Source organism: Nesoenas mayeri (genome assembly GCF_963082525.1).
Source record: "Nesoenas mayeri genome assembly, chromosome: 8".
Taxonomy (NCBI): Eukaryota; Metazoa; Chordata; class Aves; order Columbiformes; family Columbidae; genus Nesoenas; species Nesoenas mayeri.
In genome coordinates, this window is record NC_137554.1 from 14,104,817 (window position 1) to 14,124,403 (window position 19,587).

The 19,587-nt window shown below is 37.6% G+C and overlaps 2 protein-coding genes across 3 annotated transcripts in view; both read right to left on the reverse strand.

Moving 5' to 3' along the window:
* Positions 1-255: 255 nt before the first annotated feature.
* Positions 256-1,344, reverse strand: GPR88 (G protein-coupled receptor 88; the record flags this gene model as incomplete). The annotated part of the gene is made up of 1 exon (XM_080348712.1): positions 256-1,344. One exon carries the CDS (start codon positions 1,342-1,344, stop codon positions 256-258), a length of 1,089 nt encoding a protein of 362 aa, XP_080204838.1.
* Positions 1,345-6,603: 5,259 nt separating this feature from the next.
* CDC14A (cell division cycle 14A) overlaps positions 6,604-19,587 on the reverse strand; it is a gene marked incomplete at its 3' end in the record, with an annotated part of 59,064 nt that continues 46,080 nt past the window's right edge. The window contains exons 12-16 of one of the 2 annotated variants that reach the window (XM_080348983.1): positions 18,652-18,767; positions 18,073-18,120; positions 16,903-17,031; positions 15,693-16,015; positions 6,604-7,052 (exon numbers count right to left, since the gene is read on the reverse strand). In XM_080348983.1, coding sequence (XP_080205109.1) covers positions 7,039-7,052; positions 15,693-16,015; positions 16,903-17,031; positions 18,073-18,120; positions 18,652-18,767 — 630 coding nt within the window. Of the gene's footprint in view, positions 7,053-15,654; positions 16,016-16,902; positions 17,032-18,072; positions 18,121-18,651; positions 18,768-19,587 lie in introns of those variants that run through there. The other variant, XM_080348982.1, reaches the window with a different exon arrangement.

Sequence of the window (19,587 nt, forward strand, 5' to 3'; positions counted from 1 at the left end):
CAGTGCGGGGAAAGAGGGAGCGGGAGAGCGGTGCGCGGGGCCGGCACGGAGCGGTGGTGACCGCCGTGAGGCGACACCGCCGTGAGGCGGCCCCGCCGTGAGGTGACGGCCGGCGGGCGGGGCGGGAGCGGCCGGAGGGCACGCGGGTGCTCGCGCCCGCCCGGCGCGGGACGGGGTCGCGGGCGCCGCCAGGCGGCGGGGCGGGGGCCCGGGCCGGCGGGGGCGCTCGCACTGCCCGGCGCTCGGCGCGGCCCCTCAGCGCGGCGCGGCGGCGGCTGCCCCGGCGCTGCCCACCGTCCCCCGGCGCCGCGGCAGCTGCGGGCATGGTGGGGCGGCGGCGGGGCCGGCGGCGGCGGCGGGGCGCGGGGCGGCAGCGGAGCCCTCGGCGCGGGGCAGGACGGAGCGGGCCGCCCGGCGGAACTCCTCGCTGCGCCACGTGTAGAGCAGGGGGTTGAGGGCCGAGAGCGCGCAGAGCAGCAGCCAGCTGGCGGCCTGCAGCGCCGGCGGCGCCGGGCGCAGGAAGAAGCCCAGCAGGCTGACCCACACCAGGGGCTGGGTGCCCAGGAGGAAGACGCAGCAGAGCAGCAGGACGGAGACGCTGCTGAGGCGGCGCTGGGCGCGGCGGGGCGGCGGCGGCGCGGCGGGGAAGGGCAGCTGGTGGAGCAGGTGGAAGTTGAGGACGCTGACCCGCTTGGCGCTGCCCCGCACCCGCCGCACGATGCCCAGGTAGCAGTGGAGCAGCAGCGCGGTCTGGCCCAGCACGGCCAGGGCGAGGAGCAGCGCGGTGTAGCGGGAGCTGCCGTCCGTCTGCCGCGGGGGCGGCTGCTGGGCAGAGCCCGGCGTCCAGAGCCCGGGCAGCAGCGGGACCAGGAGCAGGGCGAGCGCCCAGGAGAGCCCGATCATGCATCCCGTGTGCCTGCGCTGGTACAGGGCCTGGTACACGCTGGGCAGCTTGGTGATGAGCACGTACCTGTTGAAGGCCACCAGCAGGTGAGAGGCCAGCGAGACGGTGAGGCCGAGCCCGAGGAGCCCCCCTCGGAGCAGCCGGTACTCCGGCGAGCGAAGGGAGGAGGAGTTGGGGGGCAGCAGCCCCAGCACAGCCTCCTGGGGCATCCACAGGGCGCACACGCTCAGGTCTGCCGCACAGCCGTTCACGATGAAGGCATTACTGGTTGTCTGCAGCTTCTTGAAGGAGAAGACTAAGTAGATGACCATCACATTAGATAAAGTCCCTGAGATAGCTAAGACTGCGTAGAGCAGCGACAGGAAGATGCGGGTCCCGGAGGAGTCCTCCCAGAGCAGCAGCAGAGGTGAGCTGGCACTCCAGGAAGAGGCGTTGGGCATCTCGCTGAATGCAGCTCAGTTTTGACTTCTTCCTGTAAATGCCATCCTTGTCTGGGTCTGAAGATCCTGCTGCACGAGTCCCCCACTGAGCACAAGGGGGGATGTGCAGCTGAGGGACTCTACGGCAGGTTTCAGTCACACGAGCTGCGAGGTCCAGAAAATGCAGTTTGCAGGGACAATCCAGAGAACAGCAGTGTCCAAAGCAGGTGGGCAGCAAGAGATCCCACGGGCTGTAGCTAGTGAAGGTGGGTCCATAGGCAGCAGATAGCTGTTAGCAGACCAGAGCACAACTGAGGATTCTGTAGCTGTGAAAATGCCAAAAGCAGCAGCACCTTGCAATCAGCAGCAGGAACGGCAGCAACTGATACAAAGCTTTGCAGTTTCTCCTGTGCCACAGTATGCACACTGTATATCATTCCAGGAAGATTCAGCCCTTCCACTCTTCATGAATTATTCAGCAGATTTTCAACTTGTTAAATCGAGGGGAAAAAAAAAAAAACCCACAACGAAATCCTATCATGCTCCAGAAATACTGCAACTACAGGCTGACTCTTCTCTTTGCCTTACCAGTTTCCTGGTTCAAATCTGTTTACACAACTTTGATTTGCAGCAAGCTTTCAAACCAGTGTCAGTCACTTCTGTCTAAAATACAGTCCATTTACTGTGGAAACTCCTCTGCTAGATACTGACTTAAACTGATCTTTTTTTCTGATCTTATTTTTGTTAAAAGAAAGCGCACTATGCTTCTGCAAGCTTCAAGTTAATTTTAGAGCTGGCCTATAATAATAATAATATACTTTCCAAATTAAATCTTTCAAACATGATACACAGTTCCTTGGTAAGACAGTACTTCTTATTTGAGGAAGCTGATCCTCAATCTACATATTCTACATTTCTTCATAAAACTCAGCCTGTCTCAGTGCGCAGGAAATCCTGCATCACCAACCTGCTGGACCTGGGTGCTGGTGTCAGCGCACAGATAAAACAACCAGCGTAGCGTTAGAAATCGTCTCGCACCAAAATTAATTCAGAGCACAAGATCCTGCAGAGGTGAATGACAGGTTCTTAGGTGGACTAAAAGCTGAAGAGTAGGGCTGCGCTGGTTTGAATGAAATGAAGTTAATTTTCTTTATGCAGTTACAAGCTTTCTGTAGCTAGCAGAGTCTTTGTTTTGGATTTAGTGTAAGAATAATGAGCTAGCACCGCTTTTCTCTGGGATAGAGCTGCTTTTTTTCTTTCAGTGGCGAGCTGTGTTTTTGAGTAGGTATGAAGAGAATGTAAGAACTCGCTGATATCTTGGTGGTTGTCAGGGGAACCAAGGACTTTCCAGGTGCAAATTGGTAGGAGGCGGCCACAGGAAGGACAGCACTTGGACTGACATCCAGATTGATCAGTGAAATGTTCCATACCATTAGCATCATGCTCTATAAATAATTGGAGTCAACTTTTCCAGCTCGTTATATCCATTCCGGTTCAGTTCCCTTTCATTTGGGAGTTGTTTGGAGTTTGGTGTTAGTTCGGCCTTTTGCCATTCTACCCCTTTGCAGTTGGCCTTTGGGCCTTTGTGCCTGTTAGCTCTCTCTCCATGGGACTGGCTGTTTGATACAGAGAGAGTTCATGAGAAATTGCATTATCACTTATTTTATCTTCTATTTTTATTTTGTTGTCTTATTAAACTGTTTTTATCTAAACCCACAAATGTCTCTCTTCCTTTTTGGTTCTTTCCCCTCTTTAGGGGTGGGAGGGGGAGTGAGTGAGCAGCCATCCTGGTCTTGATTACTAGATAGCGTTTAAACCTTGACAAAAGCTTAACAGTCCCTCCTGAAAGGAGAAGAGTTACTAGTGGGATTCTTCTAGGAACTCTACAGTGCTTTACTCAAATAGGGACAAAATGTTTAATGCCCTTACCCAGGACAAGATTTAATAAGAAACTAGTGAAAGAACTTACATTTCCTCTCAGCAGCTCTCCAGAAAAGGAATGCTGATTAATTTTTTGGTGATTTTAGGAGAAAAGCTGCTTTTACAGGTGGTTTATATGTGGCCTACAGATGTAAGAAATCTCAGCTCATCAGGTATGACCTGTATATTGACCCAAGATATATTTATAAGGCATTTGGATGTTGTTAAACTCACAATGCTAACAAATGACAATGCCAAAATAATATAGTAGGATGTAATTATAGTTACAATATACATTCTTTAAGATAATGAAGTTAATTTGTGTGGGTCAATGGATTATTTTGTTGCAACATAGCACATCTTTTATTTGACATGAAGGCTGATATGCTTGCAATTGATTATTGATCCAAATGTAGATTTGTTACAAACATGAATATCTATGTTCTTTTTAAATTAATTAGATTACTCATGTGCTTAAGGTTAAAGACATACCTGAGTGATTTACTTGATCAGGCCCTTAATTACCATATTTTTTGCCTGCTGCACTTTACAGTGTAGATCTAATCAAGTGTCAAACCTTTTGAGGCCTTTCATTGTTTAGCTGTCAGTAGAGAACAGTTATTATAGAAACTAAAATCCTCCTCTTTCTGCAGTACTGTAATTGAAAAATACTCTCTAAGTCTTTAACAAGAATATCTTCCTAACCAAAAACCTTCATAAAGCATAAAGATATGATTAAAAGTTTCAATAAGGCATTAGCCACAGAACTGTAGGTCCAGGAGAGGCCTCTATATGTATTTAATCCATCCATCCATGTTTATCAAACCTCTTTTTAAAGATCTCGTGTGGTAGAGCTTGTTCTTCCAGAATAAGAAGATATATTTATATATGAAGCACCATAAATGGTAAAGTTCACGGATAAGTGAACAGAGGATATGAAGCAAATTTCAGGGTATTTCTTAAAAACTACAAGGTTCTAAAGGCCTCCCTGACCTTTCACTGTCCCCAAATTTTTTGTTGTTAAGAAGCTGATTATTACAGAATACTGGCTAGAAGTTGTTTTTAAGAACAAAAGAATATGCTGTCCATTAGCTGGCATTTACTGTAGTTTGTATAATAGATCAATAGAAGTTTAGAAAAAGGTGTAAGAGAGAGGTTGATTCCTACATACTAGAAACTTAAGTAGCTGTTCTTTGTTTATATTTACTCTACACATCCAACTCAACATCCATTAATTATCTGAGCATAGTGGCAGAAGCCTTTTATTGTGTTTTTAGATTAGACTCACTGTAGATTTTGGGCAACTTGTAAAGCATCCACGCTATTCCTGGCTGTGCCATTCCTTCAGAGTGGCCGTGCAGCAGTTCCATCCGGCCCACGTCATCTATTGCAGTACAGGCTTGTCTGACAGGAATATTAAACACCATAGATAAATAATCGTGCACACACAAAATTGCTGACAATCAGCAGCAGAGTTAGACAGTGTTAGAACTATTTGTGACTAGTTTTTAATTAAAGGAAGGATAAAAAGCTAAATGAAAGCATGATCTTTTAGGTTCTTATAAAGACCCTGCTCTTGGTGAGACCAAGAAACCTCTTGCACATACGAAAAAGAGAAGGTGTATTACACCTCTATTGGGAGTCCCTATCCAGGGAAAAAAGTTTCCTCAATTCAGACACACCTTTTAAATTATGGTATTTTAAAATATATGCTTTACATCATAACATCAACACATTGATTAAATACTTGATGTTATACAAAGCAAACCCAAGAAGATTTAAAAGTTATAAAAGAAACCTGCCATAGTAACATATTTTTGCAACATCACCTTTTTATAAATACATTATGTTTCTTAGAAGAAAGCAGGCTATTTTGCGGAGCTACTCTTCAATTAAAGATCTAATCGTACTAGTTTACATCAAAAGTAAGTTAAAAAAAAAAACTATGAAACAAAGAAGCTGGCTGATAATAGGCATTTTATTGTCAATTAGCTGTATGTAGATATATCTACATTTCAAAATTAAACAATTTTATTAAGGAAACTATAACAAACTACATGACAAAATTATTTATAAGAGGTAGAATTACCTTACCATTAATCTATAATTCATATACAGTATATTGTATATATATGCACACACATATGCTACTTTGTGTGTGTATATGTTACATATACACAGTTGTGAAAATAGTACAGTATTGCATGTAAATTTTATTCAGCAATTTATATAGCTGCTCTCAGTATTGCTTATTAACACTTTCAGTACAACCTTCCATAGCAGTATGTCATCTAATCTTTTAAAAAATAAATAATGTGGCACTTCATCTTAACTTCAATTGTAGAGCAAATGCAGGGCATTCACAAGTCTTCAGAAACAAAGAGTGACATAACTCAACCAAGTTTTATTTTCAAGTTTCTGGAGATATCAGAAAAACTCATAGGTTATATGTTTTTGTTTGTGTCTTAGAAATCAGTGGCAAATCAAGTCCTCACAGCTGCTTACATTTTGTTGCTTACTGTGCACTTGCGGAGTTCTGAAAATTTTACACATGATCTCTAGTATTTCATTGTAATACCACTTCATTCTACATCTCATTCCTAATCACACCTGATTAAACTATACATTAAAGAGTATCTTTACTACTGATAAAAATATTCTGTGATACAGGAGGTTACATTAGCTGTATGTTTAGTAATAGTTTTCTAATGTTAAAGTTCATGAAGTGTCCAGTTGATAAGGGAAAATTTCATAAACTTCCAACATTTACTTTAGTATGCTTTGCTAATGAAACTGTACATATACTGCCAAATGTAAGATAAAAACATGTAAGTATGCAGCACTGCCAAATTCATTGTACATACACAGTCTTACCAACTTAAATTTGGTCTGCTTTCATTTTTGCAGTATATATTGCATAGCAATTTAACCTTCTACATTTCAAAGAAAAAGTTAAAACATTCCTTTGAGACAAATGGAAAGAAAGCACTAATTGTACACTTGAATCATCAGATAAATTATTTTCTCTTTGCAATGGAAGATGTAAGTTACCTGTAAGATGTAAGTTTACATCTCAGCAAATATTTTCCCTTTTTCTTTCATATTGTTTCCTTATGAAACATTAGCAGCTGAAAGTGGAAAGTAGACTACGTATCAAGTGCTTTCAGTAGATAGTAGGATAACTAGCCCCTCATTAGTCGGACTTCCAGTAAGTTACCAGAAGACCAATTAGTGAAAAAGTAATTAGATTAGGCTTTTAGCCATAATGGTGGACCCATTAACAAGAAAAACTATCTTGTCCATAAAAAAAATTTCATCTTTGATAAACACAAAAATTCTGTAAAATACACATTTTCGTAGCAAAGAGGTAAACAACACTAAATTAAAATATATACTTTTTTTTTTACATAATTTGTGTATATATATATATATATTGCTTACCAAAATATTCTTTTTATATTTTAACACTGTACACAAGTTAATAAAAGTCTTAATGAAACTCATTAGAAATATATTCAGGCTGTCTTAACATTAAAAATTTAAATCTGTATATAACATGGGGTAAAATAATTTCCATAAATTCAACATCAGTGCATCTGCAGTAGTCATTAACAAGACATTTCTGCCTGTTAGGAAGTCTCCTCTTGGTGTTAAGGTTTTAATATGTCTTGTATTGAAGATTCCTTCTCTGAGTGAGCAGCTTCCTTCCTTCAGTTCTTCTCCTTCATGAACAACTTCAATTTTAAGAGCTCAACAGGATTCACCAAAGCAGCAAGGCTTTAGTACTGAACACATTCAGACTGAAGGGACTGTGCAGAGAAGAAAAACCGATTAGAATTCACTGGGGAGGTTGTACTTGTATATAATACACATTTTGCACTTAAAGGTTAAGAGTAGAGGAAGGACAGGAAGAAGGAAAATATAGTTGGAGGGGGATCTGAATCTCTGCATAGGTAAAGATGAATAAAATAAACTCAAAAACTGGATACAGTGAAGTCCATCAGCTTTCCTGTATCTATGCTTACTTTCCCAAACCAAATTATAGAGATAATTGAAGAAGTTGTTAGAAGCTCTTTAAAACACTACCTTAAAACAATATTGGAAAAACACATGGTTGCAGTTACTGTAACTGAACTGTTTCCATTTATCCTAAATGAAAATCAAAGTGCTACTGTAAAATACAGCATAATAAAGATGTTGATTCAGGTAAGAATCATAAGAAACATATGGTATAGCTAATTATTGATAAAAAAAACTACAGCCATACAATCATGGACATGAATAAATTTATGTATGACTACTAAAACCAGATGCCAATGAAGCACTGCAAGTGGTTCATCTGCATTAGCAAATAGTCAGTATAATTAAGAGGAAAGCATCACCTGGTCTACTCTATTCATTTACATTTCTGCCGGTGCTGAAATCTAAGGTTTCATTTTAAAGTACTTAATCAGTTTAGGCAGCATCCGAACATTTTATTGCCTCGTATACAAATGTGTTCAGGAAGTAATTCTGATGAATGGAAAGTCTTATATCTTCACTGTACTAGTATGGTTATAAACAAATAGCAAATAAGAAAAACCCACATGTTTTAAAACTGCATCAATTCATCAGAATTAGAGAGAACTACTGGAGAACAAAATGAATCCCAAGAAAGCTCAGAACCTTGCAGTCTTCTCTTCCATTTTCCCACTATCCCTAACTAGTCACTATAGAAATGCTGTTTGGAGTCCATAGTGAAACCTATTGGTAGAAGTGGTGCATAACAGATACATAAACCTTTAGACCTCTAACTAATATCGCAAAACCACTTTTCTTTCCTGTATGTTAACTCTCAGTGTATATTTCCAAAGTTGCCTTTTAAATGTATTTTCACATCTTTAAGATCTGAGACCATGTGGCTATTCTTTCCTTACGTTGAAAAAGAAGTGCTGTCAGCATAGAAAGATCTGAATACCACTGACTAAAAAGGGTCTGTTTTTAGTACTGAAAGGATTCAACATGAAGGATATAATTTAATAGAAAATATTTTATAATAAAACTAAAGAGATTTAACAAGTATTTTTAAAATTATAGGCTCAGAATCACCATGGAATATGTAATCATAGTAGTTTTATTTTTCCCCACTCTATTCTCTAATAATCATTTGGGATTATTAGCTTTGGTGAAAGCATTTGTCAGGCCATTTATTACATGTGTAAGAGTCAGACAGAAGGAATAGCCTTTCAATAATGAGCACTTGAAACTTCTGCTCTCTTAATGAGCCTCAAAGCTCTCACATTTTCAGAAGCGTATTTTAAAGGTAATGACCTTTTTGATTGTTAACCAGAGCAATACTTGAAATGGATCCCTTAAAACTGAATTCCAAGTAAAGTTGATTAACAAACATTAAAAATGCATGGCACTTAATAATGTACTCTCATGTGTTGTACAGTAATAGGTTGGTTACTTTAAGCTTGGACAGATGAGAGATGACCAGACAGCACCCTACACTTCTGGTGATCTTGGGAACAGCGAGCTTAGTTGACAAAGAACTACGAACAGCAGCCCTTGAAGAGACAGTAATACCCAGGCATTCTAACTTATAATTTAAATAAACAAACAAGCAAACCACACATTAAAGACACTGAAGTTTAAACTAAAATTCTTAAAGTTGTTAGGAATCCAAGTTATAAAAATATGGAAAAATATTAATGGCAACATATAAAAAGAACAAATATCCACGCAGCACAGATTGCTTGGAAAAAAGACAGCATGTTTTGTTAATTTTCATTACAGATGGGTAGGCAGGGTTTATTTTATTTATTTTCAAATTGAGAAACATGTTTTTCAGTGTGTTCCCACCCTCACCGTAGCTCTACTTCACATGGCAACGATTTCTTCCTAATGCTTCAAAGCCTTTTCTGATTACTGGGAATAATTAGATCTAAGCAGCATTTTTTTTCATATTAATTGACATTATTCACATAAAGTTCATGTTATTAAAAACATGGTGATAGCCATAACAACTGAGCTGTTGTAAAGTATACTGAGTACTTTTTCATTTTGAAAAATTAAATCATAGCTGGGGAGGTTTTTTTTTCTTCTGCAGTTAAGTAATTCCTACTCTTCAATCTCTTCACATTGTCCAAAGAGATTGACTGTAATGTTTCAAAGCCTGTAATTGTGATTTTTTTAATCTTTTGAGGAGTTTTCTATTTTAAAATTTACATTCCTATTTTCTGTTTTCAGTGACTCAAAGTATGGCCTGTGATTCTGAAAGCTTTATTAAAAACAAAAAGCCTCAATCCATCTTTACAAGTCATATGCTGATATTTAACAAAATCTTGTTTAAAATAGAGGTAAAAATAGAAGGAAAAAAAGAAAATTGACTGCTGAATTGCAATGGTGAGAGTATAAAATCAGTTAATTGAGTAGAATTTGCAAAGTTTAGTCCTACAGTGGTCCCATGCAGTATCAAGCTTGGCATTTTATACCCAAGTATCAGACATTTAAACAAAGAACTAAGAACTAGACAGCTTCACTTCAGGAAATGGTATCTAATGAAGTTCATGCTGAAGCTACTGCTTAGATCACTATCATTTTTCTTCTTCAATAGGAGGCACCGAAAGCCTCCGGGAAGACAAAATAAGCCAGAGATCCCTCTAGGCATTAGACCTATACTGGCATTAATTCAACTTCAGGACCAAGTCAGCTGTGAATTAACCCTTCAGACAGAACAAGCCTGTCACATTAGGGGCTGCCTGATAGGACCTGAAGATGCACTTTTTCCATAGAACTGAAAAAAAGTAATTCAAGTGTTTTGAATTGTGCATCAACTCTCCCAAAACATTCTTGCAACAGGAGTGTTGCAGCAGGCAAGAACTATCATGAATACACAAGATCCACTAAAATAAATCAGGATATATTATAGAAAATTCACACGCAGTTGAAGTGGTCCCTTGAGTCTGCTAGATTTACCAATCAGTAAGATGCACTAGTGTTTGTTGCTTTCTGCAAAGGCTGTCCAATGTTCATTAATGGTAATTTCTTATTAAGAACAACTATTCTACAAGTATAAAGATCATGTATATGAATTTTAAAATACTGCTACACTTCTCAATTTGCTGAAATTCTTTCCATCTTGCCAGTTTCCATGACAGCTATAGAAGCAAAAGGTGACTCATCTTAAGATTACCCAGTTACATACTCTTCAATTAAAAAAAAAAAGAAATTTTAAAGAGTGATATTTGTGTTTATAACTCTTGTGGTACCTTTAATGTGATACCTGATAAGAATATTTCTGCAAATTCTGATCATAAGAAATTGTTTGATCAAAACATCCAATTTGTAAAATTTGCAAATAAAATATTTATTCTATTTGGCTAGAATAGCAGGTTGTCTATCCTATGTCTGTACTTTTAGTTCATCAGCATACAACAGCGTAAACACAATAAGTGGATTATAACTTACACTGATGAAGGATTAAAACCACTAGGGAAAAATATATGACTGACAACAACAGAAAGTCATAGTCATGGTTGTTTTTGTTTAAGTGATATGCAGAACAATATATTTTAATTATTATTTCATTACAAAATAAGAAAAAGAATACTGAATAACTTTCCCTTCCATACTGGGGGCAGAGGAGAAGTACTTGTTTTCCATAAAAATGAAATTCCCCATTTCCTCACTCATGAGATTAAAGAACATTAATTAGAACTGAATATTTACTGTCCTAAGAGTCTTAAAAATGCTCCTGCACCACTTGTGTCAGTAGTTAAAGAAATAAGAGTGATAAGGTGGTTTTCTAAAATAGAGCACCTATACGATTATAGATGGTTAGGTTGACATCTAACTCAGGTAAGTGAGGTGCTGCTGATAAAAAGATGATGAATATAATTAATATAATTCAAGAGTTCTTTGATAAGTTAAATGAATAATCATAACCTCCTGTATATGTAATAGACTTCTGTCAGGTACACTGTCTCAGGTGCTCCAATTATCAAAAAGTGCAATGCAATACAAACACTCATTGCAACAAGACTAAGATGCAGCTGACAAGATTTCCAAGTAATTTCAGCATCTAAAACACTGAAGTAGAAATCATTAAACAGAATTCTGCTTCTAACAGAATTCTGCCAGAAGTGGTATTAAGGTTTGATGCTGCTCCATATTTTGCTCATGAGCTTAAGACCACTGATGAACATCACCAAAAGCCAAACAGCTGGATGTCAGTGGTTGAAGTGGTAAGACAAAATAACCTTCCTTGGCTGGCTAATCAGTCCTATTAAGAAGAGAGAAGGAAAAAAACCGATGCTTTTACAGAGCCAAATGCAGAGTTGCACATAAAAAAAACAGGGGATGCAGGACACTGGACTAAAATACAAGTCAGTATCTTGGATGGGAAGAACTCTTCTCTTCTCCTCATAAATTCCCAACACATTACAGTTAAAGCAGTAACACAAGCTACAGATTATTTATAAGCAGGACAGCATCGAGTAGCAGCTTTCTGGGCCTGAAAGATGACAATTAGAGTGTTGTATTTACTTATTAAAAAAGGATTTTCAAAAACTGTAAAGTGTTTGATCTTTGAGCCAACTTAGCTTATTGAAAGACAATCAAGTTGAGATGACTAGCATGAAACATCATCATGACAAGAAAATAAGGTAATGAAGGACTATAACAGTGACATAATAAAGAGATACAGCAAGCTTCAGATTAAAAGTGAGATGGTTTTAAGCATGACTCTATTCAACCAGAGGGACCAATTATCAAGAAAAATTCTGTTGTATTCAAAATAAATCACCATTGAGATAGATCTGTATTAGCCAGTAAGTCAGAGGCTCACTATCAGCCAAAAAGCATTCAGAGACTAAATGATCAAATAATCCATTCATCTTAAACACTGTGGCATCACAGTAACTGCACTCAACTCAGTCAATTGTGCATAAACCACATAACCATTTAGTGCACTCCACTGTGATTGTGACAGAGGCACAGGGCCATATGGTATATTTAGAAGCACGTGAAATATTCAGGACACGTTTGGAAAAACATGTTCTAAGCAGGAAAGCGTTTTAACCATTTTTATATTGAAAAAAGATTACAGGTAAGTCAGGAGTTTGTATTTTGCTACCACAGACTTTGTATGGCATGATTTTTCCTAAGAAATGCTGCTTCCCACATGACAATACATAAAATACTTTTTCTCTCACCTCACTCTTCCAAAGACTGGATATAGCATCTCATTTAAAGGTATTGCTGTTATATATTTGACTGTATATATCCTCTGCTCCTAATCAGCAAATGCTATAAATCCAAGCACTGTTCAAAGATTACACCCTCACATCCTTTCATGGATTACTCGGTCATTAAGATAGGTAGGGAGAAGAATAAAGACCTTAAAATAGTAGAAACATGCATTCTAGAAAGCTACTTTTTCTGCAAAAATGTTTCCTGTTCAACCTGAAACTTTATACTATGTCTAACCTATTTAATTTAAATGACTGTTTTCAGGCACTTAATAGTTTTATTGCAAGGGAACAACAATTAATTTCCCACTTTCCAAGATGCACATAGCTATAGTCTGCCTCTGATGTCAAGATGGCTGTTCACCTGTTCATTAATTGCTCTTATCCTCTTCCTTAAATTAAGCAAGAATCAACACTATTTGCTCTTCTCCCTTAAGTATTTTAGTCACCCTTATCTAAGAAAGAAATGTGTATTACAATACTAGAAGAGACAGTGACGTTATAAACCCAGCCACTCTTCCCAGATATATTTGGGGAATTTTTGTGTCAATTCCATTATGTTGAACCTTGAGGGTTTATGAGATTAAATCTAAACATAATGCTAACCTAGAATTCTGTAAATATCTAGACACAAGAAACAAAGCATCAACCATTACTTAAGTTCTTAGCCTTTGCTTATGGAACAAGCCTACTAACTTTGCTACAAATAATTTTTAACAGTGAAAGCATAGAAGTCTGGCAACTATAATATCTTTACAAAGGAGATGACAGTTCTTAGTTTTAAAGATGTTCCATTTTCATTCAAGCTTTTAAGCTGTTTGAGGAAATGTGCTTTTTGTTTCTATAATAATTTTTATTATCATGTGGTACTCTTGTAACTTTTGGCCTATTGTGAACAATGTCAACTTATTTTCACGACTGAGTTGCATTTTCTTCCCCTTCAGGCTTTGCATGTAGGTTTACATATTTATGCATAATATACAGCTGTAATTAGAATATGGAAAAAACTTTTTAAATTGCTGCTGGCAGAATATCATTTACAGAAAGTACAATTGAAAAGAGTGGGAATGGGTTGACCTTCCAAAGAATTACTGTTCAAATACATTAAATATGAGACAATATTGAAGGTGAGAGGAAGGAAAAAAAAAAATAAATATATATATATGTATATATGAATATATATATGACACTTTACCACTTTACCACTTTTTTTCCTCAAATGAATGATTGCTGTCTACCATTGCTGGTGTATTGATTTGGGTTCCAGTGTACTCCACTGGAGCCTTCCTGAGGACTGAATTTCTGCAAGCGTGTTGGATGGGAACACCTAAAACACCCCTAAAAAACACCTAAAAAGGCTGACTTTCCAGAATCATGAGAATTCACAAACAAATGAAGGACTTGTGGACATGTCCCAAATCAAACATCCTCAGCTCGCAACACACCTTTTCACCTCTCCCCTCATCTCTACACCCAGAGGAATTAAACCAAATTAGTTAAACAGTTCTCTTGTTCTAGAACTGGTTTCATCATAAGAAAACTGGAATGGCTTCTATATCCAGCTTGCGAAAAATCTCAATTATACATAGTTTACCTCAATCCCATGTAGCAGGTAAAAACACAGTCAAACTAAAGAGGTTAAACAACTTCAAAGACCTGAAAGGATGTGGCAATGATCAAGAAGTCCCTTATAAGTATGTTACTGCTGATGTTTAAAGTAAAGTCTGAAGTAAAATTTAAACTCAATGCAGAATACTCAGTAATCCTAAGATCATGGAATATTAACATTTATTTCCAGTTGTAGTAGATAAGAAGCTAAATGTACTTGCACACAAGGAGTGTGAAAGCATCATGAATTTTGAAGAGTTGCTTTAGGTCAAGCACATCCTAGCACAGTAACTCTACTCTTTTTCCAGTGGAAATATCAATTGAATTTACGAGAATACAGAATCAAGTGCCCTCAACTAACTTCATTTTACTAGTTAGGTTTCAGTCACACATGCAATTTAATTTCACAATGGAACAATGAGAATTTATTTCCTACTGTCTTCAGAAAGTGCAATTCATACCCCAAGCTATACACATGGTGGCTTCTGAGCTGTAAATGGTGCTACAATTGGTGTTAATAAGAAGGGAGATCCCCCATTTCTTCAGGAAAAAGAACACAACCCATGAGCCATCTTTTTGGCTGACATCCTAGTTACATGCAATGTGGGCATTAGCTCTTTTAAGACAGGGGACTCGCCATGCTCAGAAACAGTAGCGGGTATAACACAAACATTCTTTATACTGAAATAATTTCTCAGTGGTAAGAAAATGGAAAAGGTGTAATATTCTCAAGTTAATTTTGTAAGAAGGCAATTTTATTTGCAGCACCTAAAAATAATCTGAAGTGTTGGCACTACTAAAGAGGCTGATAGATTCAATTAATTGTAGGCAATATATTATATTAAAACATTGCACTATTTTATGATTAGTAGGATATCAAATCTTTGGAAACCAGATATTTTAAATTGTCTTTATAGTGGTAAATGTTTATTTTTTCCCTAAAATAGCTGAAGTTATTGGTCTTTCTTCCCTGAATTTTGTACAGAATCACTTCCAAGTTGCATTAATTTATCTGTGCAACCTTTTTATACAGACGCTCTCACACAGAAAAAGGGCACAAAATAAGCCCAAGGCAGCAAAGTTGTTGAGGAATGAAAGCTAAAATGGTGAGACCACCAGAAATATCTTGCTCTAAAATACTCTTCACATTTGGTGTTAGAAAACGACTGGGTTTCAAGTCAAGTAGACTCACCTTTCAAGTGGGGCCCACCTTTAAGAACATGATACCTTCCATTTAGTATGATACATACAAAGGCTTCTTTAAATCTGTTACTACATGAAGATTAAGATACATAAGCACATATAAAATCACCTAAAGGGTAAGAAGGTCCAGAAAAGAGACATTATGAGAAAAGGCGTTAGTTCAAGTTCAGGATTGATTTATTTTCACGAACCCTCCATGATCTAGATTCTTGAAAAAGATGGAAAAAAAGCAGCTGAAATGATAATTACTTAAAAAGGTAACAGACAAAGGTGCTGTTCAGAAGCATTAAAGGAAGCTGGAGAATTATGCTGGGTTAAGATTTTTTGTGACAGCTGTTCTCACAGAAGCAAGGAAGATAAGCATCGGTCAGATGCCTGAAAGTGCTGTTGTGACTACAAACTTACAGGAATTGATTGACTCTGGTATCGTGCTGGAGGAGTTGTAAGGCCCATAAAGGAAGGCTGATGCGTACTCATCTGTCACAGCGCTGTGAAAACTGGTTTGGCTGCTCAGGTTGTTGCCACTACTGCTGTTTCTGTTGTATAAGTTGTTGTTCAGTTCATGGTTATTTCTGTGAGGCAGCTGCAAGCTGCTATTCAAGTGGCTGGAGATTTGGCTTACAGAAAAACCTGTCCTAGAGCACGATGATGTCATTTTGCTCTCATCATCATCTGAAGCGGCATACAGGTTCCCTAGAGAACTGGCTAGTCTGGAGTTTATGGAAACGCTGAATGAAAAACACATGCGGGGAAAAAAAATACACACAAGGTATGTATCAATATATACAGAACAAAGACAATTCAGAAGACATTAGATGAATAACCTAGACGATTCTTAAATCATGTTTGTACACAGGTTCATCTTCCAGCTCTCAAATAATGAAAACCAAAATTCTTTGTCAGGAGTTCCTAACCTTTGCTTATTAAAGTACCACTACGGCTAGCTTTCATCTCTTTCAAACCATCTGCACATGCAGGAGATTGCGTTAAATGGTTTAGCCAGTGGCTGATCTATATTGAAGTACTTTGTGTACATATAACGGTTTAAGAACTCCTCTTCCACTTCTCAAAATCAAGTAACCAAGAATTAATATGATAAAATTTGAGAATAAAAAGAGAGTGTCCTGTAATATCTTTAAGTTAGTTATTTTCTTCAAGTAAATATTTGTGCCTGGAAGTTATTAAAAATGCATCATTCTAAATTTAATTTAGCACCCATAATTACTTAGTATAATAATGGAATAAAATAGCAATAAATCAAGGGTTCATAAAGAAACATTAATTACCACTCAGTATTCTTCTGAGAATAGACTTGTGGGAATACTTGCAAAACTTCTATAAACTCAGATAAGTAAAAAACCCCACCTGAGCAATGTACTACTGTTTCTGACTTGACATAATCCCACGAAAACCCTCATACCAGTAGTATAGGTTTTGAGGTTCGGTGATTTTTTTTTTCATATGCAGGCAACTAAAGCTTGGCTAGTGGAACTTTAAGTAAATTTAAGCCTTATTACCCAAGAACAGCAAGCACTTCATAGACTGCATGTGTGTTGAAAACCATCGTAGCATAAAGTAAGTATTTGTATCAAAATGAGAATAAGAAGCAGAAAACCTTTTAAGGTTAGAGCCTGAGGATATGGGAATTCTGCTGATTCTTTCTGCAGATGGTGACTTAGCTGCCATCACTTTGGAGGCCTTCAGAGGAGACATGGATCCTTCTGTGCTACCTGAGGTATTCAGTCTAAAAGGAGAGCAGAGTTTTAGTGAGAAGCAAGCTTTTTATAATTGAAATACACATCTCAGAAACACAGTCTTAATACATAGACTAGTATTTTAAAAAGTGGGAATTCTCAAGTCTGAGTACTGAGAACTCCACAGCAAAACCTCAAGTTTGCCTGTTTTCAAATATATTTAAAAAAAAAAACCATTTCAAATATCCCATTCCTAAGATTTTTCCCCTGCTGTACTGTATAATACAGTTAGAGGCTACTTTTCACCTTGATAATTTGTGAAAGCTAAGTGTCCATTTTGTATCAAATTTATTGTAAATTTGATTGTAAGTTCTAAACATTGTTAATTTGAGAAAGAATAATTCTGTGTTTGCAACAAAGCCAGTATGAGTAGAAAAAACACCCAACATTGTAGCTTTCATGAGAACAACATCATCATTTCCAAATGACAGCAAGAACGTTTTTACAAAGTTGCACAGAACATACAGCTCTTTCTAGGAGGGGACTTCTAATGACCAAATTCTTCATATTTTGATGATGAGCTGTAAGCATGGTACACTGGACTACTCCAAAAGGTTAGCATTAGAGCTGTCTATATCAGTTTATTAAAAACTGATAAACAAATAGCTGTTGCAGTAGTATGAAGTTCTCCCCATCCTTAGAGCAGGGGATATGACCTGGGTCAGCTTTTAAAGGATGAAAGACCTTGAATACGAGTCTCCCAACTACAAGCACAGAAGGAATGACATTGAGCAGAAGCAGTTTTAATTTTACACCAAGAAAGGGTAAAAATACATTTTCAATGTTAGATATCTAGAATAATCCATCTCAAAACTCTAGGTGGCCACAAAACTGAAGAGAATGTGTTCTTTTCCATACTCATGCTTTAAAATGAAAGCTTTTTTGTCTTATATGTTATATTATAGATGCAATGGTTACAAAACCAAGACTCAATTCTGCCATTTCTATTCAGTGTCCTGATGTCATTCAGAACACTGAAAATTTAAGATCTAGGTGGTACACATTTAGAACTATAATTTTAAAGTTAATACCTGAAAGGCTGTGATATTGACCTGGTGTGCAGTTTCATGTCTTGCAGCCTAAAGAAACAAAAGCAGAATCTTAATCAAAAGATAAATAAGCCCTTCCCCTCTCTCAAAACTGTCTTGCATGTATCATAGTAGCTTTAAAGTACAAGACTAGCAAGAGTTAAGAATCATTAACAATCACTATTTTAAATTTAAACAGATAAGTACTTCAGGTTTCTTTTCAAATGTCACATTTTTACTGCTTCTGAAAAATTTAAGATTTATATAATGAGTACAGAAAAGTAATTACAGAAAGATAACCAAGTTGATTGAAGACTATTTTGTTTGAGACATATGTTTAAAAATGCTAGTTAGATATAAATTTGAAAGTTTTGAAATATTTTTGTCTTTTACTGCTACATAGTAAGTAGGTACCCTGAACAGGGACACAGAGAAAAAAATAAACCAAATCTGCAGCTAATGAATAGATGTATATCTAAATAAATTTAGTACCACTGCCTTAAATGAGGTCACGTACTTGCCATCAAGATCTGATAGCAATAGACTGAATTTAAAACCGCAAATTACCTCAGAATTAATTACCTCAGAGCTCCAGTTGTAGCAGAACATGGCCGTCTCCGACTTTTTAAAGCATTAAGCCTGTCTCCCTGTGTCATGCCATTCTGAGTTTCCACACCTGCTTTATCTTCAGAATCGTTCTGGGAAACACAAAGAATTCAAGCAAGGAAATACATCAAATCCTTAGGAGTAGCACAGTTTCATAGTATTGAACATCTCCTTCACAAAGATTATAATTTAAAAGGCTCAACTACAGTCTTCCATGTACAGAGGACACTACTCCGTCTTTGCATAGTTCCAGTAAATTAAATGTGTCACTGTACAAATGCACATTCACAGAGGCTTTTTTGCAGAAATGTGACCTCAAAATCAGCTCAAGATGCTTAAGTCTAACACCAGTATTTATTTACTTCAAAGAACTTAAAACTCCAACTCCTTCCTCCATCAGTATTTTTAAAGTTATCAGTATGAAAGAGAAGCAGTAACACAATTTTGTGATATGTAAAAGGAAGAAATTTAAAGTTGTGTGTCCTGCAAGAGGAGCTAAAAATCAACTTCCATAAATTACTATATTTTTTTCAAAATAAAAAGTTCTCATGACCTCTACAAAAATACAGTTTTGAAAAAAAATTCCCCATGAGAACTTAATGAGGAATACAGGATGAGCAGATCTCAGAGTTTTATCTACTTCTGCTAGCTTTAGAAAATATTATAAACTCTAAGAAATATTAAAAGTGTATGTCAACACTGTTTAAATGCCTGTTTATAATTTCTGACTGATCTGAAAATAGACTCTCTTAAGACTCAAGTATTAAGTATAGACGGTATCAAGTAGTAGAGGAATAAGGAAGCACAAAGCAAGAGAACTGGGTTTTTTTTAAATTGCCAAATGAAAAACAAACTTACACCAATTATGCTTCATTTGATCTCAGATCAAATATGTGTTTGTAGTACTGCAGT